The sequence below is a fragment of the Engraulis encrasicolus genome, chromosome 2 (assembly GCF_034702125.1).
Source record: "Engraulis encrasicolus isolate BLACKSEA-1 chromosome 2, IST_EnEncr_1.0, whole genome shotgun sequence".
NCBI classification, from domain to species: domain Eukaryota; kingdom Metazoa; phylum Chordata; class Actinopteri; order Clupeiformes; family Engraulidae; genus Engraulis; species Engraulis encrasicolus.
Window position 1 is genome coordinate 46,231,996 of NC_085858.1, and position 27,931 is coordinate 46,259,926.

The 27,931-nt window shown below is 41.7% G+C and overlaps 1 protein-coding gene across 2 annotated transcripts; it reads right to left on the reverse strand.

Moving 5' to 3' along the window:
* On the reverse strand, positions 1–27,380 carry kmt5c (lysine methyltransferase 5C). Of its 2 annotated transcripts, XM_063189494.1 has the most exons (10): positions 27,078–27,380; positions 23,767–23,902; positions 21,592–21,757; positions 19,697–19,806; positions 12,178–12,341; positions 11,402–11,421; positions 10,013–10,149; positions 8,530–8,693; positions 7,301–8,359; positions 1–649 (listed from the first exon to the last, which is right to left on the reverse strand). In XM_063189494.1, the coding sequence occupies exons 2-10, from the start codon at positions 23,883–23,885 to the stop codon at positions 588–590; spliced, it is 2,001 nt and encodes a 666-aa protein (XP_063045564.1). In that variant the 5' UTR covers positions 23,886–23,902; positions 27,078–27,380; the 3' UTR covers positions 1–587. The 2 variants fall into 2 exon arrangements, with proteins under 2 accessions (XP_063045564.1, XP_063045559.1); XM_063189489.1 differs by having other exon boundaries at positions 1–8,359.
* Positions 27,381–27,931: the final 551 nt, after the last annotated feature.

Sequence of the window (27,931 nt, forward strand, 5' to 3'; positions counted from 1 at the left end):
TTAAATCCAAAAACGATTTAATATACATTTTTACATTCTTACAGCAGAACAGCATTTCTTATCTTATATAAAAGACAAAGTAACTCCCAAAAATTAGGATGGATTTTTTTTAACTGATTTGATTTCAACTTCAATTTTAAAAGTACAGAATTGTCTTACTTTTTCCCATGTTAAAAAAACAACGTTGTGTACAATCATACATATATTATAATTTATCAAAGCACCATATTAGGAGAGATATTAACAGCTAACATATATTTAAATAATAAATATTATATTGACCATGTTCTATTCTGTACAAATGGTTGGGGGGAAAAAATGGGGGGGGGGGGGGTTGGTGCAAACACATATGTCTGCAATTTGGAGACGATGAAAGGTCAAGTGGCATTGAGCTACATCATGAAACAAATCCAAATCTGACCTTGAAACCGTTTTCTGAGTAATCTCATTGCTAGCACAATATCAACATCTGACCATTAATACAGTAAAATACAATTCATACTGTGCTTCATCCTACCCATCAAAAATACACACACAACAATGTTGTTTTGCCAAATAAAATGGACTTTTGAAGCTATGGCAATGGATCAGGCCAATTCTAAGTTGTCCAGACTGAATAGGTGAATTCTCTTTCCGCAACAAGTCACACCTGTAAAATAAATAATACAAGGCCACATGACATATCTACACTGCACTATTCTGCTATTTTGTACAATATTTACTCACATACACACCCCAACCATTAGCTTCCTAACTTTTTACAATACAATTCTCCTGAAACAGAGCAAGAGCACCTAAAACATCTTGAATTATTAAGCTTAAGGCATGAAACCACTGTAATCAACACATTCATCTCATTTAGCCTGTATCCAAACTGGTTTGTCAAAAGTTGTATGGGATTACTTCTGTTTTCTTACTTAATTATTCAAAATCATTGTCATTACAGATATTGGGTAAGGTGCCCATCATTATAGTACTGGTGATCGTTTTACAGCTTAAAATAGAACAGGGTTGAAACTAATAAGGGTCCACACCCTGTACAACACACTACATAAGTCACAAACATACTTCAGGTGCAATCAATATACAGAAAAACTTACAGGGACAATGGTGGTGTGTAGACCCAGACATTATTGTCAATTAACCTGTGCACCAAATATCTATGTGTGGATCTCCCAACATGCCTAAACACAGTCAACCCTAAAGGAAAGCTGAAAACTTCAAATTTGTGCAGAAACAACTACATAACCATCGAGTGAGTTAAGTTGTGATTTTAAATAATTAGCCGTTCAATGTGACAGTTTAACATGTTAATCCTCAGTGGTCTTCAGTTGCCTCTCAAACCTACACACAATTTCTGTGTGGGTCAGCATTTATTCCCAGCTACATTGCTATTTTCATTTTGTTAGAAAGGCAAGAAAAACAAAAATCACATTACGTAACACATCTCCCCTGTGTCTTTATCGAGTGGTGTTGAATGCAGTGATGGAACACAACTGCACATGCATACACATACAAACATACTACTAGATGAACTTTCCCCACAATAACTTGAAATCCACTGCAGTACAAAATCTGCAAAGAAAAGACAAAGAAACAACCCCATCCTGTGGCAAGAGACTGCTATTACAGCTGCTTTCTGGGGATATTGGAAGGCCTGGGCAAAACTGGGACAAACGTAGAATAGAAATTAAATATAAAGTTCTAAATAGTACTTTTCAATTTCCGGTATAAAAGCATCACAACCAGTATTTTATATTTGTGATATTCAACCAGTAAGTAACAAAGCCGGTTTACGGTGTGATATATCATGACAGACGAGAATAATATATTCCTTCCTGACTTAACTGTTGAATTAATTCATTTAAGTAATTAGATACACAAAAAAGCTTATTTCACTACCAAAAAAAAAAGTAAAAAAAAAAAAAAACATTAGAAAAGATTGTAAAAACATAAAAATGTGAACATGTTTCAAACTGTGGTTTGAAATGACCTTTCTTTTCTTCAAGACACACATCGACATAAATAAATATAATTGTAGTCCCAAGCATTACAAATAACCTCCAGATGAACCAGCATCAGTCTGTGTAATGGAGGTCAAGGTCCACGGTACCATCAGTGACTACGAGTCTAAGCCTTTTAGGCTTACGGTCTGAGGTTCCAAGAGAATGACTGGAAGTTGAAAAGTGATGGGAAACAAAGGGCCTGCTGCCACACTGGCCTTGGTTATGGGGATCCTTCCTGGCCTGTTCCTCTTGGCCCTTGGTTGTTGTAAAGCCCCCCACCATCGGAGAAGGTGGGGGGTAGCTGTTTGAGGGAAGGCCACACGGTTCTAGAACCAGTCTGCCCTGTGTTCCGGATGGATCCATGAGGCAATGGTAGGTGTAATTTGGAGTTGGAGCCCCGGCATAGTTCAAGCCTTCACCGTCCTCACTGTACCCCATAGTCACAGAGTGATCGCCGGTGAAGTTGACAACGTAAGGAGGGTGGGCTGGGCCGCCACAGCCTATGGAGCTCGTCTGAGATTTGTTTGTTTGCGTGTCCTGCTCCAAAATGCCACCTTGGACACGGGGACTGCCGCCCAGAGAAGCATCTGGGCCGAACGCTGAGTTGAACGCAAGTTCCACGAGGTCACAGTGAGGGTAGCCAGGCTGGTGTTTGCTAGACAACGAGGGTTCACCACAGGACAGATTAAGATTTTGAGTGGGGGCCACCATGGCATGGGGTTTGCCCTGAATCACGCTTTTACCAAGAGGCAAACTGTGGCACTGTGGGCTTTGGTTAGAAGACAATGGTTTCTCTGTGAATGTGCCCTTGCTGAGGCCTTTGCTGCCCATATCCTGTCGCTTGTTTGAGGTAACGTTGTGCACTACACTGGAAGGGGTCTTGGTTGAAGTCAGACCGTAAAAGGGGTGTACTGGGTCTACCTGGGGGCTGGATGTGCTTGCAGTGTTGCAAGTCCGTATGCCCTTCTGTCCAAGGGTATGGCTATAATCCCCACTTTGATGACTGCCAGTTAGCGAATTTGAAAGGTTGAAGCTTAATTGATTTGAACAGGGATTAGGACTGCTGTGTTTAGCGTTTGGAAACTTGGGGCCACTATCGGTCCTTTCAGTAGCCATGCTGCCTTTGCAAAAGCTGAGACCCTGTTTGCCGCGTTCTATCTTGCCTGGATTCGAGCTTTGGAATTGTGAGGTCTTTTTGTCATAAGCTTGATGAGAGGCATCAGTAGAAGACATTACCTTAAGGGGTTGTATGCTGGACTTGCTGCCCAGATGCGGAGAATGGAAAGGCTTCAGAGGCTGACTTAAAGCTGCTGAACTGTACATGCCTCCGGCAGATGCTTGGCTTGTGACAACAGACTGACCTCTGTTGGAGTTCACAGTGTGAACTAGACCCTGCGATTTCTCCAAGTACATTAGCTGAGCTTTGGTCAAATCTGTTCGAGGGTTAAAACTGCAGCCTGGGATGACAGAGTCCAGAGCTTGAGCTTGTGTTATGACAGAAGGGGTTTGAGAGTGCCGGTCTGTAGCACTGAACAAGTACGCATCTTTGTGGTTCCAAAGGTTTTTTTGTGATTCTGTGACATGGGCAGGTTTTTCTAACCGCTTAGCAGCGATGGGTTTCGTGAAGAAGTCAAAAGAGAACTGTGCGCCCTCCACATCTTTAGGAGAGAATGTGAATTCTGTGTTGCTCAATATTTTTTCTTTGGAAGACGAGTCTGATCCACTAAGGAGAGGAACGTTTTTGGTGACATGAATTTCGGGAAATCCGAACTCGTTCTCAGGACTGAAACTACCACAGGGACTTGGAGAACCAAGATAAGGAGTCTCTGGGTTCCAGGTGTCAGCTGGGCTTTGGGAAAAGGGGCTGGTGAAAGATCCCGTATTATGAGGCTCTGCTTGGCAAAAATCAGAAAAAGTGTTGGGAAGACTGCTTTGAGAGTTATCAGGGTAATAGCCTTCAAGATTCAGGCACTCGATCAAATCATCAGCATTACCAAACTCTGCAAACTCTGAACCAGGGGACCTGTCTGGGAAAATATTAAATAATGGAGACTGTGGTCTCTGTTGCCCTTGTGAGTAAGCGGCCATTTCATTACTGTCAACTGATGCAGTTGTGTCCATCTGACTCAATACTTGGAGTTTGCTGAGGCTTTTGTTAATCTGGAACAGATTATGACTGAGAGAAACATTTTGTGTAGCGTCAAACTCATCTCTAAAATCCAGGTCTTTTTTGGGCTTCGTCTTGCCCACAACTTCAGGCATCCTTTTCTCTCTGAACAGGTCCTTCACATGCAGGTAATTACTGAGGCAGATGGCCTCTTCTCCGTCATCACGGGGTGGTGAGTTGAGCGAAAGGGATGAAAGGGACAGGGAGAGTGGGGCATTTTCTAACCTCGGACAGATTCCCTCTCTGGAGGGCTTGTGGAACAGCTCCTTGTGCTGTTTGCATGGAGGCTGGAATTCCTCTTTGACTTTGTGAAGGGGTACATCGTTGATTAATAATGATTCTGTGGCGGCTGCTTCCCTACAACCCTTGGACCCCTTTAAATGCTTTCTCTTCTTTTTGCGTTTGGTCATCGCTTTCCCCATGCCATCTATGATCAACCAGCCTTCATTCTTTTTACAAAGACGGATGGGAGCAAGGGTCGGTGCATCATTTTCAACAGTCTCAAATTTGATATTAGCTGCCTGCTGCACTTGTCCGTCATTAGACAGAATTTCCTGCTGTGACACATTTCCTGCTGGGTTTTCATGGCCTTTCACAGCAGCAGAGGTTTCCCTCTTTTTCTTTATCTTGGAGTGGACATTCTTTGCACAGATTTCCCATGCCGCTTGCCCTGCCTTGGCAGTTTGCTCTAGCTCAAAGCACTTCTCAGCCTCCTGTGGACCCCACACACCTTTTGCCATCTCTACATTTAAAACAGAAACTGAATCCAATATGGCTTTAAAGGGGTCTGCCAGAAATGATTCAGACAGCACATCGGACGGTGTCGTTTGAAGCTCTTCCGACTCAGTGTTCTCTTCCATCTCCCACTCCTCTCCTTTTTTTCTCTTCAGGCGAATCCTCACTTTGTTTTCCTGCTCTGCTTTAATATGATCCTCCATGTCAAAAGAAACTTCAGGGACAGAAAGTTCATTCCAGGGAGAAGGAATTTGTTTCTGCATTGCGGCCGGTTTGCCTGAACTTAGCCCTGTGACTTGCCTGGGATTCACTGTTGAGCCATGAGTCAGCTCTATGCCTGCCAACTCTTTCTGAGTGTCTATGTTTTGTCCTTCCTCCATCCCCTTGTCAACTGAATCTGCACTTTTGTATCCACATTCTTTTCCCAATTCTGTTTGTTCATCAGTAATTGCATCCCTGTTTCTAAAAGCATTGTAGGCAGTTGAGGATCTTACAACTCCACCTTTCAATTTGCTTTGCTTCGCTGGTTGATTGAGCTCCGTTTCCACTACCTTTGTGCAGTGTTCTTCATGGGAATGTTGCCGTTTTTGTACATTTGAGCTGGCAGTGTTGGCCAACGGTGTCAGGGACCTCAGTTCCGACATTAAAGAGTTAAGCTGCTCATCTGTTCTGTCTGCACTGTCTCTCAATGGCTCTTTAGGTGACGCAGGTGCAGTGGTAAACGCTTCTGGTTGAAATTCATTTGACTCTCTGAACATCCTTTTCTTCAAAGGAATATTTGCTTGTATTTGAGTAAGTGAGGAGTGATCCTTTGTCAATACAGCAGACGCTGAACACAGAGGGAGTGATTCACATGATGTCTGTTTTGCTGTTGCGATTTCAATGGGGTGTTTTTTCAGTGAGGTATTGTGGGCTGAATCACAAACTCGAGCCGAGACATTTTGGGAGTGCACCTTATTTTCAGTTGTCTTTTTAGCATCTTCAACTCGTCCTGCTCCACCTTTCTCCTTACTGAGTGCTATCAATTTTTGAATATGATGTTTAATCTTAATTTCGCTTTGTTTGTTGAGGTTGGGAGCAGCAGATTTACTTTTGCACGATGCTCTTCCCCTCTGTGCATGTCTCTCCAGATCTTTGATCAGGTCCTTGAAATCATCGGATAGGGTTATCCTTAAGTCCTTCATAACCACAGCACTGTGCCCACTGTTTGGAAATGCACTGATCTTATTTTGCTCTGGAATATTCTTCTGGGCGTTAATGTCTTTCTTTCCCTCATCTGCCTTTTCTTGCTTCTTTGAGGGTTTCAAACTAACATTACCACTGCTATTCTTTGTGCTCACAGTGCCTAGAAAACTTTTGCCAACAGTTGAAGTTTTCTGCGTTTCTGAAGATGTATCTGTGCTCTGCTCGTTACTAGTCATGTCTAGTTTGGATGCTCCATCCGTTTTCTTACAGTCATCAGTAAGCATAGCCCTTCCTTCACAGACACTTTTGTCTTCTTTAGTGATATCTGCACTCCGTCTCACTAAAGAGGCTTCATCAACCCCCACATTTTTCAATACAGCCTTAGTATCCGTCCCGGTTTTCTTCGGATTTCCAAGATTTCTGTTGGTCTTCAAAACTTCAGGTTTCCTATCTGCCTTTGATTTAACGCATCTTTGCTTTTCAATAACATCTTTGTCTGTGTTTGTTTCTGTGACTACACTACCATGTATTTCAATCTCCTTCCCTCTTTGCTGCATACTATTACTTCTATTGAAAATGGCCTCATCTGCCTTCAGGTTTGTTGGAAGACCTGTGTTCATCTGCCCTCTTTTATCAGCATCTGTAATAGATCCTACTATTTTCTTGCCATTGCTGTCAGAATTTGATGCTACAGTTACGTTTATTAGTTTTTCACTGCCAATGTTCACTTTAAAATTTGTCACTAACTCACAACCAGTGTTGGGTTTCCCGACGGTTTGCTTTGCATTTGTTACACCTGACAATTCCCCTCTTTCCTTATTATTTTTAACATCAGGGGCAGCATTTGCAATAGTTTCTTCTGCCAGATTCCCATCAGTAATACATTTATTGACTATGATGTTCTCAATGTTTGCTTTGTCACCTGCCTTTTTAACGTTGCCCTTTAATATCGCAGGTTTCTTGCAGAGCTGCGTGTTGACTAGTCTTACTGCATCAGCTGCAATGTTACTGCTAGAATGTGGCTTATTTGCTTCAATTTGTAACGTTTTATCTGTAACTGCAATCTGCTCCTTGGGGACAGATGGGGGCATGACAGTAGTCATGTTTTTCTCAACACCATCAGCCAAATTAAACATTACTTTCAGAGCCTGATCTACACCACCTACCTTAACTGGAGAAAAGTACAGCTCTCGCACTCCTTTCTTACCTTCAGCTACGCTGACACCTCTGCCACCTGTGCTTTGTGCGCCGTCAGAAGACACTGCCAACCTCTCGTCTGGTTTCCCTGTCTGACTGCCCTTGCCTGCTCTCTCTCTCTCACCAGGAGTCGCCATCCTAACCAGGGAGACGGTGGGGTAGTATTTCAGGCCTGCTTTCTGCGTCAGGTGGCAGGGAGAGGGCTGAGAATGCAAGCCATCAGGGCTGGCAGGTTGAGGTAGACTGCTATGGCTGTTGCTATGCTCTTGCTCCTTGGCGTTCCTAAGGGGATGCTCAGACCATTCACTGCTGGGGTTTTGCTTGCAAACTAGAGAGGTTTCTTTGTCAAGAATAGGCTCAGCACTCATCATGTTTGGTAATGCCATGTCGGTATAAGGAACTTCACAATGTTCATGAACTTCTGATGCCTCAGACGGCTCATTTTCCACTGACAAAGTTGGTGGGTTCGGCCTCAAAGAAAACCCTTTCAGTTTCTTGTGGGGTTTTCTCCTGATCATCTTCTTGGTGGTGGCAGAATGGCACCCGATGCCCGTGTTTGACTTGACAGTTGCATCCAATTCTGCCGTCTGCTGCTCTTGGTTTTCAGTACGAAGTTCAGACGTGCACTCTAAAGTGTGCTGCTCCTGGCTTGATGTGTCCACCAGAACTGCAGTCTGTGGATCGCCACTCTCTGCTGTGTCGCCCTCTCCGTTTTCAGCCATCTCCGTCTGTCTGGTCCCTGGGGGAAGTGAGAGATTCTCCTTCTCGCCTTCCTGATGAGGTGGTCTAATCCTTTCGATCTGGTCCAACAGGGTCCGGCTTTTGCCGCTGGCGTTCCGACAACTTAGCAGGAACTCGACGGTATGCTGGTACAGGTGTATCCGGAGGTCCTTCAGCTTGATGCGAGAGGCGGTGTGCAGCAACAGGTTGTGATCGTTCAGGGAGGCTCCTTTACGATCTTGCCGGCATTGCTCCGCCCTCCTCCATCTGTTGGTCTTTGTCAGCCTCCTGTTTAGCGCTGCGCCATCCCTCTTCATCCTCTGGGACAGAGAATTCCTCAAGGGGAGTGCTTAGAGATATAAAAAAGACAGGATGTTAGACAGGTACCAAAGGGAAAACAGTCACACAAACAGCTTACACTGTTATTAGCACGAAAAAAAAGAACAACCATCAATTTAGAGCCATTTACGATAAATTGTCTTTCAGAAAAGAAAGAACATAAAAATAAAATATATTTACCTGTACTAGTTGTGGCTGGAATAGGTTTAGGAGTGCTGCTGCCCTTCTCTCGACTGAGACGCAGATCAGTCTCTCTGAATTTGTATTTTTGCCCTGCAGGATCATTGGGGTCATCAGGTTCTTGCGATGCTGCTTCTTTGTGCCTGAACGCTCCTTCTCCTCGCCTGATATAAAAAAATAAATTTAAAAAAAAGTACAGCAAAATTAGACTGAATGACATGATGTGATGCAACTTTAGATATGTCCTACCTGTACCTGCATTTTCAATTAGCCCTTATTGCCACAAAAAAGAAAGATTTAACTGAAAATAACACTAAGACCCGACTGTTTGACACAAATTATAAGAGGAATGATGTCACCTATTGATTGAAGCCACAGTTGTATTCATAGACACTAAAAACGGTTTGTAGATCACGCCTCAATAGCAGCGATGCCAGGAAGCAATGATGTGATTTCAAACATTCAAGATATTCAAGTTATCCTCCTTAGCAATGAGTCTTCTTCAGTGAAAACAAAAACAGGCATTTACTGGTGTATCGTTTGAGCACATTGTAGACACACAGCAAAGTTTTCAGAATTTCTTCAATGCCCGTTTCACTTCTTGTTTCACAATAGCAGTATGCAATTTGACTGCAGAATAACTGCTTTCATGTTCACATGATGTCATCTATTGTCATGTCATCTATTTCCCTTATAAGTTTAATTTTACCAGGCTAGACTTGGTTTCTGGACGTCCTCAGTGAATTTCCAGAAGAGTTCTTATGAGTGTACATTATGCAAATTATTTAAGCTGTGTGTCGTCCTGTCCATTTTAGCTGCTCCATGCCAGTTCAGTTCAGGTGACAAGTTTATTTTGCTTCTTTTATGTAGACTATCCTAATCCTAATCTAATGTTTCAGTTTCAGTTCAATCTTAAATAGTTACAAGTTCTATGCAATACATTTTCATGTTATATTTATTAAGCCTACTGAAGGCCTAGGCTATAGGCCTTTTACCAACACTAGTCTGAAAGATATTTTAATTATTACCGTATTATTATTATTATTATTATTATTATTACATTATTATTATTACCGTATTATTATTATTATTATTATTATTATTATTATGAGGCCTACATTATGAAAGGTTACATATTCAAATTAAGATTGATTGGTTTATGGATAGAGATGGACCATTTATGGCATTCAATAGGGATAGTTAATAGTCTTTTTTTTTTTAATAGGAAAGATTCCCATTTCAGCGATCGGCAATGATCGGTGATCGGCAGATCATGATTTTTGGTGATTGGTCATCAGTGATTGGTCAAAAAAAATGCTCTAATTAATTTTGTAATGAAACTCACGTTGAGGGAAAGAAAAAACTGTGTCCAGGATTAGCTTATCTCCGTGTCCCTTTACATGAAGCTTCATCAGACCAAACCGGGTAATCTATATGGAAAATCATGTCTTTTCTTTAAATAAGTGGTAAACGATGCAATTACCTTTCACACGTGCAGCATTCACACATCTCGTTGTTCTCGCCAAAAAAGCCATCGCCGTAGTAACAGGTTACCTCCTCCCCTGGACAGATGGGTCGGATCACCTTCACACATGCCCCATTCTTCTCACCAGGGACGAACTTCAGACAGGAGAGAAAGGGGGGCGGGGGGGAGAGGGAGTCAGGAGGGGATATAGTGTTAAAAGCGGCACTGCACAGCCCTGAGGGGGAAAATCTAGATCTAATCCGCAAAATGAAACACACATGATAGATTAGACACATTTTTGATATTTGTGAATGTTAGAAGCATTTTTAGTAAAAGTTGGGAACTATGTACTTAAAAGGGACACTGTGCAGGAAATGGTCAAAAAAGGTACTGCAACTATGGTGCTTATTGAAATTGGGCTGCCTATTGCCAAATTTGATCTTTACATGAAAGTTTACTAAGTATTAAACAAATATTTTCTAATATGGTCCAAGTACAGTCATTTTTGGAAATTCAAAATGGCGGACCATGGAGAAGATCCCCCTTTTCATGTATGAAAAGTGCAATTTTTCCAGTCATAATGAATACTTAGAATTTGATGCTGGTGGTATGTATTCATGAAAAAGTTAACATTAGTGAATGGGCAGCACGAATTCTGGAAATAAACAACTAAAAATCTCACACAGTGTCCCTTTAACATAATTTAAGTGTGCTGAATTCAACTAGATTGGTTCCCAAACTGGGTACCAGACTAGCTGAATTCAGGGTACTTCAATTGTGTTAGAAAACCATGTTCCCAACTTTTACTAAAAATGCTTCTAACACCCTTATAAAGTGACTTTTTTTCTGGAAATGCATCTAATCCAGTGGTTCTCAACTTTTTCGAACAAACGCCCCCTAGGTCTCATCATAAGCCTTCCAACGCCCCCTTGACATCAGCATAAGCCTGACAATACTCACCTTAGTATTAAAAAATAAAATGGACTAATGCACCCCAATGACAACTAAGCCCAGCCCCCTCTTAGTTGTATCCTTCTCAACGCCCCCCTAGGGCTTTCCAACGCCCCCCTGGGGGGCTGTACGGCCCACGTTGAGAAATACTAATCTAGATATAATCCACAAAATGAGACACACAAGACAACAAAACAGTCGACGTGCGATTTCAACAAGTAAAACTCAACTTGCCTGACAAGTGACAACGTTCTGTTACAACTGGCAAGCAGACACAGAAACCGGCACAATATGAGCTAAAGCAGCACGCCGGATGACAGCAGACTCGCATAACACAGAAGCCTTGTACGGGATGACACACACGACACATTGATGGAGAAAGCGGAGAGACAGGCAAGACGACAGGCAGGCAAAGGCACTCAGACTCAAGACTCGGATTTAAGGTCTCGTACTTACCTTACAATTTGGTCGACAGTCTTCTCTCCCATCCAGGTTTTAAAAAAAGAACAAAGAAATACAAAATTAGCGACGTCACAGACAACAGAATCGTCTCTTTATTTACTCCTAAGTAAGTCAGAATAGACACCCCCTTGTTGTAGTGTACATCTCCCCGTAACAGCTCCCCCTTTTCATTGGGGACAATGGCTGACGCAACCGTCACCATACAGGCTGTCCCTTTGGAGCTGTGGTCTCTAAAATACACCCGGGAAAATCACATTGGAGTGAACACAGACGACGGACAGACACTGGCGCTAGTGTCATTACAAGTTAATGACATTACCAGGGTTTAAAAATGGAGGTTGTCAAGACATTATGCTGACATGTGGTTTAATGAGTGTCATTAATGGATGACACAGTGGCACTGAGAGGCTGTTCTGTCAGTAGACTAGACAGCGTTAACGGTAGATAATAAATGCTGTGGCAATCTGATAAAGACATCAAATTAAACTATTTTTAAATACACTGAATCATATCAAAATTACGAACTCTAATACAGAGCAAGGGAGAGTGTTCCACTGACCACTCATGAAAACATAGCATAATACAGTGTGTGTGTGTGTGTGTGTGTGTGTGTGTGTGTGTGTGTGTGTGTGTGTGTGTGTGTGTGTGTGTGTGTGTGTGTGTGATAGAGCACTTCATTGACGACAGGCAGCCCCCTCTGCCTCTGCCTCGGTCCACCCCCGCTCGCTCGTTCGTTCGCTCGCTCCTTCTTTCGTCACCCGTCCTCTCACCGTGATTGATGAAGGCGGCAGGCCCCAGCCACAGCTGAGCGCAGCGCTTGCGAGTGGAGTACATGACGCTGAAGTCGTTGACGCCGGTTCTCAGCAGCGCGCTCTCCGACGAGTTCAGCTCCGCGATGCAGCCCTGCAGCACCTCCATGCGCTCCCCCACAGACCTGCGAAGCGGGGCGGCCAATCAGGGACAAGAGAGGGTGTGGGCAGTAGGTACTGACACATAACACAAGCAGGACCGGATTAATGCACAGGCTAGATATGGCTGCAGCCTAGGGCTACCCATCTGCCGGCCCCCCCAAAAAGTGAAAAATGGCAAAATTGTGACAAGATGAAATACTGGAAAATGAATCTGTCACCTCGTAATTATGACATGTATCTATGTAAATTTGTCTCGAAATTTGCCTTTCGGGGGCCCCCACAGCAACCTGTAGCCTAGGGGCCCCAGGACATCTTAATCCGGCCCTGAACACAGCCATTACTCACTCCCTGGCTGGCTGGATACACACAAAACCCCAGCGAAGATGTAGGCGGCGGGCAGGGGAGGGAAATTATGTTGACTTTATTTGACTGTTGCAGGCATAATGCTGAACATATAACTCCTCTCCCAGCCAAACACCACAACGCACATACAGTAAACAGTACACAAGCACTATTTTGATATTAGAATGGAACTTCAAGTAGTGCAACAAGGCAGCAGTAAATAATGATAAACATCAAAGAATTAAAATAGCATTTAATTACTACCATTTATAAACTGTTTTTTTTTACTGCTTGTAAATATCCGTTTTTATAAAAGTCAAGCACATCCTTTTTTACAGCCATTCAATCTAATGTACCCAGTTTCGATGTCGTTCCAATATTATTTCACTTTTGCAACAGGGATCGTGCACAACTGTCACTAGTCCCCTGCGCACAGGCCCCTGAAATTAGTGCCATTTGTTCAAATCGCACTGATAACCCTATATCACATGTAAATAGGCTAGCGTCCAGACCCCAACTGGAAGACATGGCCAGAATATTAGAGCACCATGTGCAAGATTCAAGAGGGAAAATTAGGCAACTACTGAAATCCCAAAAAGGGCACACAACTGGATGCTCACATAATTGAAATATTGGTTACGCTTTACTTTACTGCACAGTAATTACTATGTACTTTCTGCGTAACAACAAGGTAACAGAGAGAATGTACATGTATCTAACCATTAGTAACAGGGGGGTAATTACAAATGAAATACCATTTAATATACATATCCCAACAATTACTATGAAACTACTGCATATTTTCTAACCATCCAATCATCAAACCTCTCTCTGTTACCTTATTGTTACCCAATCCATGGTATTTACTTTGTAATTACCCCCTTTTTACCCGTTAGATACCATGTAACTTCTCTCTATTACCCTTCTGTTACCCAGAAAGTAGAGAAACTTACATATGGTAACTGTACCTTTAAAGTAAAGTGTTATATTTCCCAAAATACCATATAATATCACGTCACACACATCTCTCTAGTCTCTAGTCTCTAGTCTTACCAGTGCATCACCAGGAAGCAACACAACTAAAATTCAAGCCCAAATGAGGGTTTTTTGCAGTTGGCCATGAAACTGAACGTTTGCAGAAGGTGAATTATATACCATGTATTGCAATGGCACTGATGAGGCTATGGCACGCAGACATGTACATTAACTTCATAACGTCATCCAACATAACACCAGTTTAAGAACTAACCTGACGTTCATCACCTCATTCAACCTCTCCCTTTGCTTTAAAAGCATGTGAACAAAGTTATGTGGTCGCTCAAAAATATGATATCGGCATATCCTTCTCATTCAGCTTCAAAAAGAAAAACCATGAAAACAATGACTTGCATATTGTTATTAAAGCAGCTATGCTGTGGACATTTTTTAAGCAGCCATCATCTATGGCCATATAACCTTACTTACATATAACTAAAGGGTTGTCTCATCTATTCACCAGTCAACTATATTCAGTTGCTAATCTACTGTCTGCATCTAGATCCACTCATGAGTCCAGCCATCCCAAAAACTTTAAATCTACGAAACGTTGATGTAATGTTCAAAGCATAATAGACCATTTACAGACATCTCTTTAAAGTGGACATGAAACACTGGACAAAGTTGTCCTCATTGGAAATATTGAGTCTCTCCACTTCATCCTCCATTGTTTTGATGTTTGTTTGTTTTTTTGCAGTAAGGCTACGGGTGAAGCTAAACTTTACAGCAGCACCAGAGCAGAGTGTCCCAGAGTAGCCGAACCAACCAACACACCCGGTGATGTCATAAACAAGATGGTGGCGAATATTAATAATGGCCTGCATAACTAATGTATCCGAAATGTCTTTTTTTTGTAATGATCTGCGTTTACATTGCTTTAATTTTCCACTCTAAATAAATCAAAACTATACTTAACTTATATAAAACACTTTAAATGTAATGTTTCATGTCCACTTTGATGTTTTGTCCCCACGTATTGTCAATCTGATGTCTAAAGTATATGCTACAGTATAAGACCTGAAACAGTCACAGAAAGTGAATGCAGCCATTGAGGTGTAACAAGTCTAACAAATTCTGTGCAGTTCACATTGTCAGCAGTGGCTGAACCAGAATAGAGTTCAATTTCATGGCAGGTAATGACAAAACTGACAAAAAATAAAATAATGTTGGTGTTATATTACACTCAGAATTTCACAAAGCCTTCAAAAAATACCTACTTTACAATGATTTAAAGTGTATACATATTCCAGTATACATTTTTAGGACGCCCTGGGTGCACATCTGACGTCATGCTTGAAACGACAGGTGGGACTGGGGCACCACCAGCAGGTTTGTGGATGCCTGGCAACGGTAATACACAGCTGCAGATGGCAGCTGCAATCTTAGCAACCAAAAAAAAAAAAGCAAAATAATAATCCAGCCACCCAATCCACAGAGCGCTGCTGTGTATAAAAACAATGTGGTCATTAAGACCAACCCTGGGCGGTGGTGGCTTAGATGGTAGAGGAGCCTGTTCGGCAACCAGAAGGTTGCAGGTTCGAGCCCCTGCTCTGCCTGACCCATCAATGTATCCTTGAGCAAGATACTTAACCACAATTGCTCCTGGTGGCAGGGTGGTACCCTGCGTGGAAGCCACTGCCACCGCTGTGGATGTGAGTGTGAATGGGTGAATGTGAGGCATTCAATGTAAAGCGCTTTGAGCGCTCGAAGGAGTGGAAAGGGGCTATATAAATGCAGTCCATTTACCATTTGACACGCGCACACACACACACACACACACACACACACACACACACACACACACACACACACACACACACACACACACACACACACACACACACACACACACACACACACACACACACACACACACACACACACCTCTATGAGCGGAAGCTCAAGGGCCGACACACAGCTCATGTCGTCTCTGACAACCCACGGCTTCAGGGGATTTGTCATGACCTTCCAGCCTCTTCATGACAAGTAGGATGTTCTAGCCTTGAACTCATGACCCTGTCACGCTACCAAGGTTTAACTTGTTTAACCTGGGAGGCACACTGCTTGCCTGCAGCAGGTGGTCCATCTTGGTGCTGCTGTTTGTGTCACATTCTGGCAGTGTCTCCATGGGCCTATGCTACAAAGCTGGTGCAGGATAAGTTAAGGTTAAGTTAAGAGGTAAATCATCTAATACAAGAGCTTTTCTTTAAGATGTCCTCTCATCGTTATTTCATTAATACTGCTTTTTCCCCCATTGTTATTGAATGTGTTATGTGTTGGTCCTGTTTAAAAAAAGCGTTCTGGTTGCTTTGTTTCAAACCGTCTATGCAAGCCAGCAAGGTGGCTTGTGGACAAAACGAGATGGTTTTCCGGGTTTGTCTTGGATATCCGTCTCTGATTGGCTCCCTCCTCCTGCTCTGCAGAGAGATTCTAAAAGGTTATAGAGTCGCCACTTCCCCGGGTGGTACTGCACTATAGGGGTGCCAATGGAGGCGTGCAGACTCCATTCAGGGCTGTGCACTCTGCAGGCATGGGTCGACTAGAGAGAGGAGGCTGTACAGTTGAGGACGATATTATTAGCCCCCCTCCTGAAATTAGACATTTCTCTTGATTTCTCAGTAAGAATTGCCATTATTCACCGTTTCTGTTATTCTGGAAACAAATACACTGATGGAGATAATGTTCAATGAGTTGAATTTGGATTTTTCTATTGTTACGATGAGTTTAAACAAAAAATGGCAAAAATGACAAGGACAAAATTATTAGCCCCCTGATCATTAATAGTCAATATGGCGCCATTTATGAACCAAAACTGACAACAGGCTCTGATAAGTTGCTACCTAGGTTGGCTCGTGCCCCACTAGGGATTTTGGCCCATTTCTTCACTGCAAAGTGTTCTAGCTGGTCCAAATCGCATGGATGCTGAGCATAGACATTAACCACAGACTATCAGTGGGATTGAGGACTGGACTATGAGCGGGTGATTCCAATATCATGGTTTTAGTGTCCTTGAAGAACCTCTGAACTAATCTAAATGTATGCTTTGGGTTACAATGTTGTTGGAAGACCCAGCAATCCAGATTCAGACCCAGACTCCCTGTGTCTGAGGCTGAATAACAGACTAAACTTGATGCCCTTCCACTAGGTGTAACTGTGGAAACTGCTTAGCCTCATTAGACCAAAGAAGCATTGGACACCTGCCTAGATGATTGTTATTGACCTGGCCTCACCTGGAGGTTTTTCCCCCCCGAAGAGAGACAGTTGTTAGGGCTTGTCATCATATTGGGCTTTGGGGCCATCATCACAGAAGAACCCCTTGACTAAAGGCAGTGCATATCAGAGTGTTATTGAGCTTTGCCTGTGAACATTTGAAAGTCAAAAATGAGTTTTGAACGTCTCTGCTTTCATCTGATGATATTCAATTGCACCTGATTTGATGCATGAATTCTGCTTCTGTCAGGTGAAGAAAGGGATAGGCCTTGAATCGCTATAAGATGGTTTCCACAATTAAACATGGCGGTGGATGCATCATTCTGTGGCAGCCTCAGCAACAGGAAACCTTGTTTGGGTGTGCGGCACCATAAAAAACAGAAAATTATGATAGAATGTGGAAAGTGACCTTGCAAAAATATGCTCATAGAGGGAGTTAAGATCTTCACTGGATCTTTCAATAAGATAATAACCCAAAACTTGCATCCAAAATAGTTCAAATGTTCTTCAAGGATACTAAAACCATGGTCATGGAGTGGTTCAGACCTCAATCCTTTAGATAGTATTTGAAGAGTGCTGAAAATGAATGTCCATCCTCAACATCCATGGAATTTGGACCAGCTTAACTATTTGCAATGAAAAAAATGGGCCAAAATCCCTGGTAGGACATGTGCCAACATAGTTAACAACTAATCAAAGTGCCTGGTGTCAATTTTTTGTCATAAATGGCACTGTATTGACTATTAATGATAAGGGGGCTAATAGTTTTGTCCTTGCCATTTTTACACTTTTTTTGTTTAAACTCATTGTGAAAATGGAAAAGTCCAAATTTAACTTATTGGATACTATCTCCATGGTGTATTTGTTTCCAGAATAACATACATTTATTAATAATGATCATTCTCAATGATAAATGAAGAGATTTGTCTAATTTCAGGAGGGGGGCTACTAATATCGTCCTCAACTGTATGTAAACAGGCTGTTTGCTCTGTGTGTATCTGAGTGTAGCAACCAGCTGATAGCTAGGCTAAGCTAGGTTTCGGGCTACCAGGCGTTGGTAGTTTTGAAAACAAGCAGAAACAAATTACTGGACACGTTTTTAGAAAAATGGGACGACATAAACCCATGTGTGCAAGGCCTTCTTTCGATGTGACGCAAAACACAAACAGACGTTCATGATTCGCTCGTGGCTCTGCATTGTTTGTGTCAATTGGGAAACACGGGGAAACACAGCCAGGCGAGGTGACGCACCAGCCACTATGAAGCCTTGCATGCGTGTTTAATTTGGGGTGACCGTCCGATTTTCAAAAGGAGTGAGTAAAACTGTTTTTTATCGGAAGTTGGCCTTTAAGAAAATGAGGACTCCAGGCTCTTCTAGAAGATGATTTACCTCTTAACTTAACCTTAACTTATCACAAACCAGTTTTGTAGTATAGGCCTCATGTCTTCAACTGACAAAACATGTTTCGTGAAGGACCGTCAGGTGTCAACAGGGCTTTTGAGAGACACTTGCCAGGCTGGTTAGGCACAAGGCGAGGGGGACCATACCTAGCTCATTCAGCAGCATGGTGAGTCACTATTCAACACATCTCTTGCAGCCTTCAAGAAGCAAGTAAAGACTCTCCTCTTTCGTGACTATCTACTAGACTAATGTTTGAGCTGCCCTAGCCCCAAGCCAGACTCTTGACATGATGTGTAGGCAATGTGTGTGTGCTCTACTTTACAAAAAAAAAAAAAAAACACCCTCCTTTGCATCTGCACTTGTTGTTCTGTACATTTGCTGTGCACTTTGTATCTGCTAGTGATGCTGGCTATGATTATGTCCTCGTTTGTTAGTCGCTTTGGTTATAAAGCGTCTGCCAAATGCAATGTAATGTAATGTTCAACATTCTGCAGCACACTTACAATTCCTGAAGTACAGTGTATCTACTAATTGTAATAACACTTAACATTGTCAATGTCCACACTATCAAGGGCTCATTGTAATGTACTGCCTTTACGCAATTTACATGTTGGTACATGAGGAAAAACAATATGTAGCTAGAAGGGTGCATAAAATAATGCATTATTATTATATGGTTGTGACGTCATCGGTCGAATGCTCCATTCATTTCAACGGGGCTCCCCAACGTTCGCACGTCTGTTATTTTTCGATAACGGACGGGTTGGTCTATAACAGACCGCTCTCAATGGCAACAAGACTTTTCACTGCTAAAGCGACTTTTCAACAAGACTCTAATCAGCTGCTGTGATAGACAACACCTGCTGGTGTCCTGGCTACCTAGCTGTTAGCGGTGTTCCACAACGGCACTGTTTTGTTTTGCGCAGCAACAATCTTTTGACATTACTTCACATTAAATAGGCCTAAAGAAATGTCCCCGCCATGTGTGAATCATTTAAGTATATCCATATAATAAGCGGGTTAACTTTCGGCGAGTCGGTCGCTTTGTGGAATAGCAGCACTTCAGAGAGAACAAGACCCCTCCGCTCCGCGTCGGGGTCTAAAGATTCTCTCTGTCGTGCTGCTATTCCACGGTAGCGACCTTCTCGCCGAACGTTAACCCTTACTTATCCCCCTGTTTTTTTTGTCCTTCAAAGCATTTAACTCCACCCATTAAAAAAGATTTGCGGCCACTGAATGCAATTCATCTTGAGCATGAACAATATTTGAGTGTCAATACAGGCGGCACCATAAATAAAGCCACAAAAAGAAGCCCCCAAAAAATAATAATTGCAAACAACGGTAAGTCATTTTCTGAAAAGACAAAAAAAGAGACTTGTTTTGCCTTACCATTGTCGGGTAGCGGTGATCTTGGCCCCATTGGTTTCAGCAGAGTAGCGGTTGCAGGACTCAATCTGAACTCCACTGTCCAGCAGGAAGGCCTTCAGGTACCGGTAGACCTGAAGAACAAATTAAATGGCATCAACAAGCTGCTTGCACACTCTAGACTTGTAACAAAACACACAAGACAAGGAAATGCAAAATGTGTGTAAAAGGCTGGGTAACAAAGGCTTTAAAGCTCCCCAATTATCCTAGACTGTTGAGGACAATTGGGGACATGATTTCAGATTCCACAGATGACACGTCTCAGCCCTGCCTGCATGTTCTTTGAAAACAAGCTTGACTGGTGCGCAAGCCTTGCACTTCACCAACTAACTTGACTGGGGCAGAGTGAAGAAAGCATGGGCAAGGCCGCAGAGAATATCTTGCATGAGCAGGAGGGGGGGTCTTTAAAACTCTAGGGCTTTTCACCCCCTTTTCTTTTTAAAGTAAAGGGGGGGGGGGGTCAGGCGCGTTTGTAGACACAAAAACACACATTGGCTACATCATGGGCAGAGGATAGAAAAGACAGGAACTGTGAATGAGCAAGGGAGCGAAAGACGGACATGCATTGTACAGTTCAAGTGATGTGAAGAAGGAGGGGGCACTACCCATGCCATGGGACAAGTGGATGGTAAACTCCACTGTAAGCATCTATACTTGTGGCGATGGATGTATAGGCCTACTTCTCATCATTGAGGCTCTGCGGCGCGCTGGAGTTCCCTGTTGCAATAATGGGTTTACTGTGAACATAGAGGGCACTACGGCTCACTTTTTGAGTACAAAAGTACAAGTATGTCTGCCTACTTGATCCAATAGGGAAACGTTTCTGCAACGGTTTTTGGTTCTATTTGAACATGAATATGGAGTCCGGTTAATGTTTTTCAAAGTATCTTTTCTGTCTGGGTGTCAGTTTGAAAGAGGGGCTTGGTCCCACCTCCCTGCCCGCAGCTGAGGCTACTCAAATATCCACGAAACACAACAGGAAAACCTAGGATAAATTTAACTAGTAACAAAGTCTTCTTCTAGAAATGTAAGGAGTAGAAAGTACAAGTAATTGTCAAAAAATCTAATTGAGTAAAAGTAGGTCTGCAGTATTATTTTTACTCAAGTAAGTACAAATTCCAGAAAAAACTACTTACGTACAGTAACGAAGTAAAAATACTTTGTTACGTTCCACCTCTGCTTAATGCACGGTTCCACACTACATGTATACGCCATGGACTGATGGCTTGCTGACCAGGTAAATGAAAAATGTGAGCCTACTGTGCTCACAAACCAGCTGACATGATTCACGCACACTGGTCAGAAACGCACGTTTATACCCCTCCTTCTTCCATGTATCCTCATGAAAACGAAAGCTCAGCCATATCGAAAGCAGTAGTGTTATATGTTATCTACACGAGTTTGTACTCTGAACCCTGACATCCACACAAGCAGTGACAAAGAGATGCACATAGGCAGAGGCACGCAAAGACAGAGAGACAGAGAGAGAGAGAGAGAGAGAGAGAGAGAGAGAGAGAGAGAGAGAGAAACCGTGTGTGACAGTGCGAAAAAAGATAAAGCAACATAAAGTGACAGAGATAAGAAAGAGAGAGAGAGACAAAGAAACAGAAAGGGAAGAGGGAGGGAGAGGGAGAGAGAGAGAGAGAAACAGTGTGACAGTTTGAAAAAAGAAAGCAACATAAAGTGACAGAGATAAGAAAGAGAAAGAGAGCAAGAAAGAAAGAGAGAAACAAAGAAACAGAAGAGAGAGAGAGAGAGAGAGAGACAGACAGACAGACAGAGAGCGAGCGAGAGCGAGAGAGAGAGACAGACAGAGAGAGCGAGAGAGAGAGAGCATAAAACAACAGCAGCAGCCTCACGTGGTTCCTGAAGAGCTCCAGCCGGTGGGGACCCTGGCCGCTGAAGTAGCCGCTGGCCCAGTCCCCCACCAGCAGGGCATCGAAGGTGGAGGGGAAGTCCTGCGTCCGCGTGAACCTCAGCAGCGTCTCCTTCAGATAACCCCAGCGCCTGATCTCTGGAAGCTGGCTGCAGAGCAGAGCAGAGGAGAGATTTAAAAATGCATTCATTGGATTTTACCACCAGTTCATTAACATGCAATATTTCCCCTACAACAGCTCCCCTTGGCACGAGAATGGAGGAGCACTCTCCTTCACACTCACAACAAGAAAAGTACCTGGAAAAGCCCCGCCCCAGGGTCCAATACAGGGCATTGTTGGCATCTGAATGTCAAACTTCAGCCATCATCAATCAACCGTCCTTTGTTTGTGCACCATTTCTTTTCAAACAGTTCAAAAAATGTTGTCATTTTAAAGTAAGTGAGCAGAGGAGAGTTGTAGAGTGGAGTGGAGCAAAGCAGAGCGGGGGAACAACAGGATGATGCGATGGGAGGAAGTTAGAGAAATGGAGACGCCATTTTCTTTTCATTAGGATCAAAAGGGGCAGGAATACTATTAAGTGGTGTACATGAGTGTTGGTGGGAAACATGGCTTCTGGTACAACAGTCAACCCATAAGATTAACACATGAGTGGAGGGCGGAGGAATAACTTAACAAAGACAGGACGAGAGGAAGATAGAGAAATGGAGCTGCTATGTTTTTCCCTCCACTCTTTCAATGGGGTCAAGAAGGGTGGGAATATTGTGGTGTACATGAGTGTTGGTGGGAGAAACCAGTGTGTTTAGCACTGCCATCAAACTGTGGTACAACAAGCATCCAAACCAGAAGAGCCACACATTAACAAAGATTGTAGACAAGTAATTTCTTCTTACATTCACTGTAGTGCACTAGATCATTTCGTAAATGATTGGTTCTGCATTGTTTGTCCAACACTGGCCACCGTACTGATGAGACGTGGGCCAATCAGAACTCTTATCTCCTCAGTTATGTTTTTCTGTTATTGTATCTGGCGCGAGCAGCTTTGAAGTTCACTTCAGTTAAGCTACAGTGACGGTAACTTTGTGTCGTGTCATCCTTGACTCAGAGAGTAACTTTCTACATTCACCACATAATCCTGACAGACTAATCACTTGTCAATACTGCCGTGCAATACTAGAACGCAGTAACTCAAAATGGTCGATTTTTTTTTTATATCGGAAATCGGTTCTAAACTACCTCATTTGTCTTGTGTCCAAAAATGGTGGTCCAACACCGTCCCGTTTTGGAGAAAACTCATTTTGAAAGTTCAAAAATGACCCAAAAAAGGTTAAACAAAAACGCAGTAAGTCGGCGAGTTACTGCTGCACGTTCCAATGGGACTGGTTTGGGAGTAGACAGTAATACAAGCTAAGAACGCAGTAACTCCTGCAGTAACTCCATTTTGTGGCAGTAATACCAGCCAAGAACGCAGTAACTCTGTTTTTTGTGGCAAAAAGACACATAAATGTTGTTTTTTGGGGGGGTTTTTTGTGTGCATTAAATTTCTATCCTAAACAAGCATTACCAGGAAGTGTCACCACCAATTTACCGACAACACAGTTGTCGCGCCATATGGAAAACTTTGAAGCCTTTTTTCTCAGTTTGCCGTTTTCAGAGTTACTACGTTCTAAGATTGTAGGGCAGAATACTGTACAACAGTGGAGTCTTCACAAGCCATTTTCCACTCCAGCCATTAAAAAAATAGCTTGCTGCAGCCAGCATGAACATAGTATAGCTCATGCCTACTTAATTAAATCACACAAAATGCTAATTAAATCAAACAAAGGGGCTACATTTTATTCCAGGAGGATAATACATATAATACAAAACAGACTGATGGCAAACCCTGTTTAACCATCAACATGAATAACTCGAGCAATCTGGCTGGAGCAGACCTTACTCTTGTTTACGTCACAAGTAATCTTTCACCAAAGTTAAGCAGGAATGCAGTAGTCAGAGTAGCTTTATACAATGCAGCAAGGTAAAGCAACAACACACACTGATCAACTGCATCCTTAAACAGCAAACACAGAGGAAGATACAGAATACAGTTTAAAAGGTTTATGTAAGCAGCTATCAACTCACATCTACAGTGTACACTGTGGGAGTCGGAGAGCATACCTGATGTTCATCTTGTGGGTGCTGAACCCCAGCAAAGGGTCCAGGACCAGCCCCGTGGCCAAGTCATCCGTTTCGCAGAGCTCTCTCACATTCATTCTAAAGTAGGATCCCTCCATCATCTGCCACTATCCGCATGCTGTGAAACGAAAAAAGTTTAACTAGTAATAAAACAGCAGCTAGCTCTTGTCATTTCAATTTACATTACAGCCAGTGATAGTTGTCAAGGGTAGACGAGGGGGGTTAAAATTTCATAGTGGACGAAAAGTGAGACGACAGCTCTGAGTGATTCATAGGTACATGGTAGGCTACAGTACTTGTTCTTTACTACAGCGAATGTTGCACAGCGGGGCAAGATAACTGTTAAGGTCTGGTATACCAATGAATATTATCGATAGTGTCGATAGAGTTTATCAATCTGTGCAAACAGCTTTAGCGCCAGGTATGCCACGGTATCCGAACTAGTCAAGACCATAGTTCTAATGGAGGGGGTGTAACAATTACCCTCTCAGAATCGTAGTATGCAAATGTCTGTGGCCGCAGTGTAGACTAGCGTTTTACTTAACCCTTTCATGCAGACACCATGAAAAAAATGTGCAAGATTTTTTATATATTGATTTTCTCACTCATAATGGAGCTAATATGAAGAATCTTTTGGAATTTTTCAAAAATCTCTTTTGATGTGGAAGTTATTTTACTGTCCACATATGTGGACACTGCGCATCAAAGGAGTGAAAAGTTATATAGGCCTATACTGTATTTCAAGTTCAAATTAAGCTGTTTTATTCATTTTTATGGTGTTTTATGCTATATAACAACACAATATAACACTTTAACACCATATATCACTGTAATTAACCAACAACAAAAACATATATATAAAAATAGCATTGTTTATATAGGTGGTCATAGAAAAATATGTGGGAAATTCTTATTGCATGCAAGAAGACAGCCAATGCTGGTGAACAAAAAGCTCAGTTTGATTCAGCATGTACTCTAGCTCAATCTTACATCATTTATGTTGTCCCTGTATAAAAGGTAATGTGAAATTTGCCTCCAGACACATGCGTTCTGTAGTCATTCATCAGCATTTTCAAGTATTTTCTGTAAAAAAAATAGTGTTAAATAGACCCCCTATTATAAATGTAAGTTAATTTACTTACTTTCCATGTTACCTTGTGTCATATTACAACATTATATGACACTTATGCATTATACATTACACTATTTAAGGAACAAAGATGAAACAAAGAGGAAAAAAACCTGTCAATTTAGCAATATTTACATACACAGCTATGGCAAGATTTGTGGGGAAACCTTGTTGCATGTGGAAAAAACCTTAAATTCTGATGAAGACACATCTGTATTTGATTCAGCATGGATTCTAGCTCAATCCTACATCATTTATGTTGTCCCTATATGAAAGGTAATATGAAATTTGCCTCCAGACACATGCGTTCTGTAGTCATTCATCAGCATTTTCAAGTATTTTCTGTAAAAAATAGTGTTAAATAGACCCCCTATTATAAATGTAAGTTAATTTACTTACTTTCCATGTTACCTTGTGTCATATTACAACATTATATGACACTTATACATTATACATTACACTATTTAAGGAACAAAGATGAAACAAAGAGAAAAAAAACTGTGAATTTAGCAATATTTACATACACAGCTATGGCAAGATTTGTGGGAAACCTTGTTGTATGTGGAAAAAACCTTAAATTCTGATGAAGACACATCTGTATTTGATTCAGCATGGATTCTAGCTCAATCCTACATCATTTATGTTGTCCCTATATGAAAGGTAATATGAAATTTGCCTCCAGACCCATGCGTTTTGTAGTCATTCATCAGCATGTTCAAGTATTTTCTGTGAAAAAATAGTGTTAAATAGACCTCCTATTATAAATGCAAGTTATTTTACTTACTTTCCATGTTACTATATGTAATATTACAACATTATATGACACTTACACATTATATATTACAGTATTTAACGAACAAAGATGAAAAAAGAGAAAAAAAACTGTCAATTTAGCAATATTTACATACACAGCTATGGCAAGATTTGTGGGGAAACCTTGTTGCATGTGGAAAAAAACTTCAATTCTGATGAAGACAGATCTGTATTTGATTCAGCATGTATTCTAGCTCATTCCTACATCATTTGTGTCATTTTGTGGTGAAAGAAACCCGAAATATGCCTATAGACACGTGCGTGAAACACTAATTTTAGGTAGTTTTTCTTGAATTTATTAAATTAAAAGTGTTAAAATGTGTTAAATATGTTTATTTATTTTCACATTTACATTTATTTTCACACTATAATCATTATAAATGCTCATAACATTAAGTATTTGCCCAAAATGAGCAGAATATTCTCACGGTAATCATAAATAATATGTTTATCATTAGACTCTCTTGATGCGCAACGTCCACATACGTGGACAGTAGCTTTATATTGTATAAAAACCTACCTTTATTGTAAATTTGGATTTTAACAACATAGACTTCTCAAGTGAACTGTACTAAACATCATAATATTTTTTAAAACCTGAAATTGCCCTTTGGTGTGGTTGATTTTCAGATATAAACATGCTTGTTATGGTCATAATTCACATCGGTGGATTTCTTAGATTGATGATGTCATCAAACACTTAATATTTAGTGCAAAAAGTTATAACTGCTGTTAAAGTATTGTAATGAACCTCATGGTACTTCCCATATACAATTTGGAAAAAAATAACCACTATTTACCTATCTAAAGTGGGGTTAGAATTACTGTCCACGTATGTGGACACCGTGCATGAAAGGGTTAAGCAAACACCGTTGATTTAGAAACATGGCATTTCGTACCATTTGAAACTGTATCTTGCACAAAGTACACATCCACATTGTTGACTTCTAACGTTGCACATCTCAAGACAGGAAAACGGGCTTCACCAGTCTGAGAACTAGATGTGATAAGAAATCCGCAGAGTATGGCTTGACTAGCGAGTTTGTTGACGATTGATTGGCTAAATATGAAGCTAACTTGTACATGTACACAGGAATATGTACGTGTGTGCATGCACACACACATATAATTAGATAGGAAGGAAGCTAGAAAACACGACCACAACACACGGCTGGTCATCACGAAACTAGACTGGACATTTACATTACCGTAACATTAGCTAACCACTAACGTTAGCACAACACTGAAAAGTCTAAACAAAACCGCTATTTTTGAGTAAAAATTACCACTTGGTAAATGCTGCTGAAAGACTGAAGATTTCTTCATAGATGTATGAGAACATATTGTTTACCTGACGGGATCCACAGCAGATAAAATCCCTATTAGCTCGTTCCGTCAGCACCAAATATTAGCCAAATGACTAGCCAGCCAGTGGCTAACTGGCGAAAAAACAGCTGCTTCCAAAGTAACAGGACTGTTTTTTTCCTCAGATTTGGAGGACAGGCTTCCCTTCCGTGCCTCGTAGTAAGGAGGATATTAAAACATATGTAATATATAGTAATACATCAGTAAACAAACGGTATATTTTCCGTTAGATGAGTATTTTGAACCCAGAAGTTGCTCTCAGGGTCCAGACAACCTAGTTGGCTACTACCCATTCTGCTGCATACCTTTGTCTATTGGCTGTTTACTGCACTGGGGAATAATGATCAACCCGCCATTCATAGCAAGTAACGCTCCTGATTGGTCAATTTCCACTTCGCTTTTTTCCTAAGCATTGTGGTTGGTCAACGTTTAGATAATAAACAAGTTCCGAAATCAAGGTGCTTTGAAGGTTCATTACACTAAGTAAAATCGGGGAGGGGGATCTAGTAATAATCTATCCAGAGCTCGTACGAATAACATAGAATAGTCATTGAATGAATCATGCAAGATTTCCAACTCATCACGTAGCACTTCATTTTAAAACTGTCAGGCCATTTCAAGGAAATCGTACTGTGTGTAGCCTAGGTGTGGGTCAATGATTGGTGTAACGCAGGAGTTGGAAACCTTTTTCATTCGAGGGGCCCTTCACATTTTCTTAAATTCTTCAAGGTCCGTAGGCTACTATAAACACAAACCAGGATTTCCCCTTACACTTTAATCATATGGAAGGCGCCCACTTGTACAACAGACCCCACCTTATAGGTCCCCTGAAAATATAAA

Excerpts from the sequence above, each read along its gene's own strand:
- kmt5c (XM_063189489.1), bottom strand. The coding sequence starts at position 23,885 with ATGATGGAGGGATCCTACTTTAGAATGAATGTGAGAGAGCTCTGCGAA. Across the intron at positions 8,694-10,012 it reads GAATGCTGCACGTGTGAAAG|GCGAGGAGAAGGAGCGTTCA; the intron begins GTAATTGCATCG and ends TTTTTATATCAG. Across the intron at positions 8,360-8,529 it reads TCCAGCCACAACTAGTACAG|CACTCCCCTTGAGGAATTCT; the intron begins GTAAATATATTT and ends TATATCTCTAAG.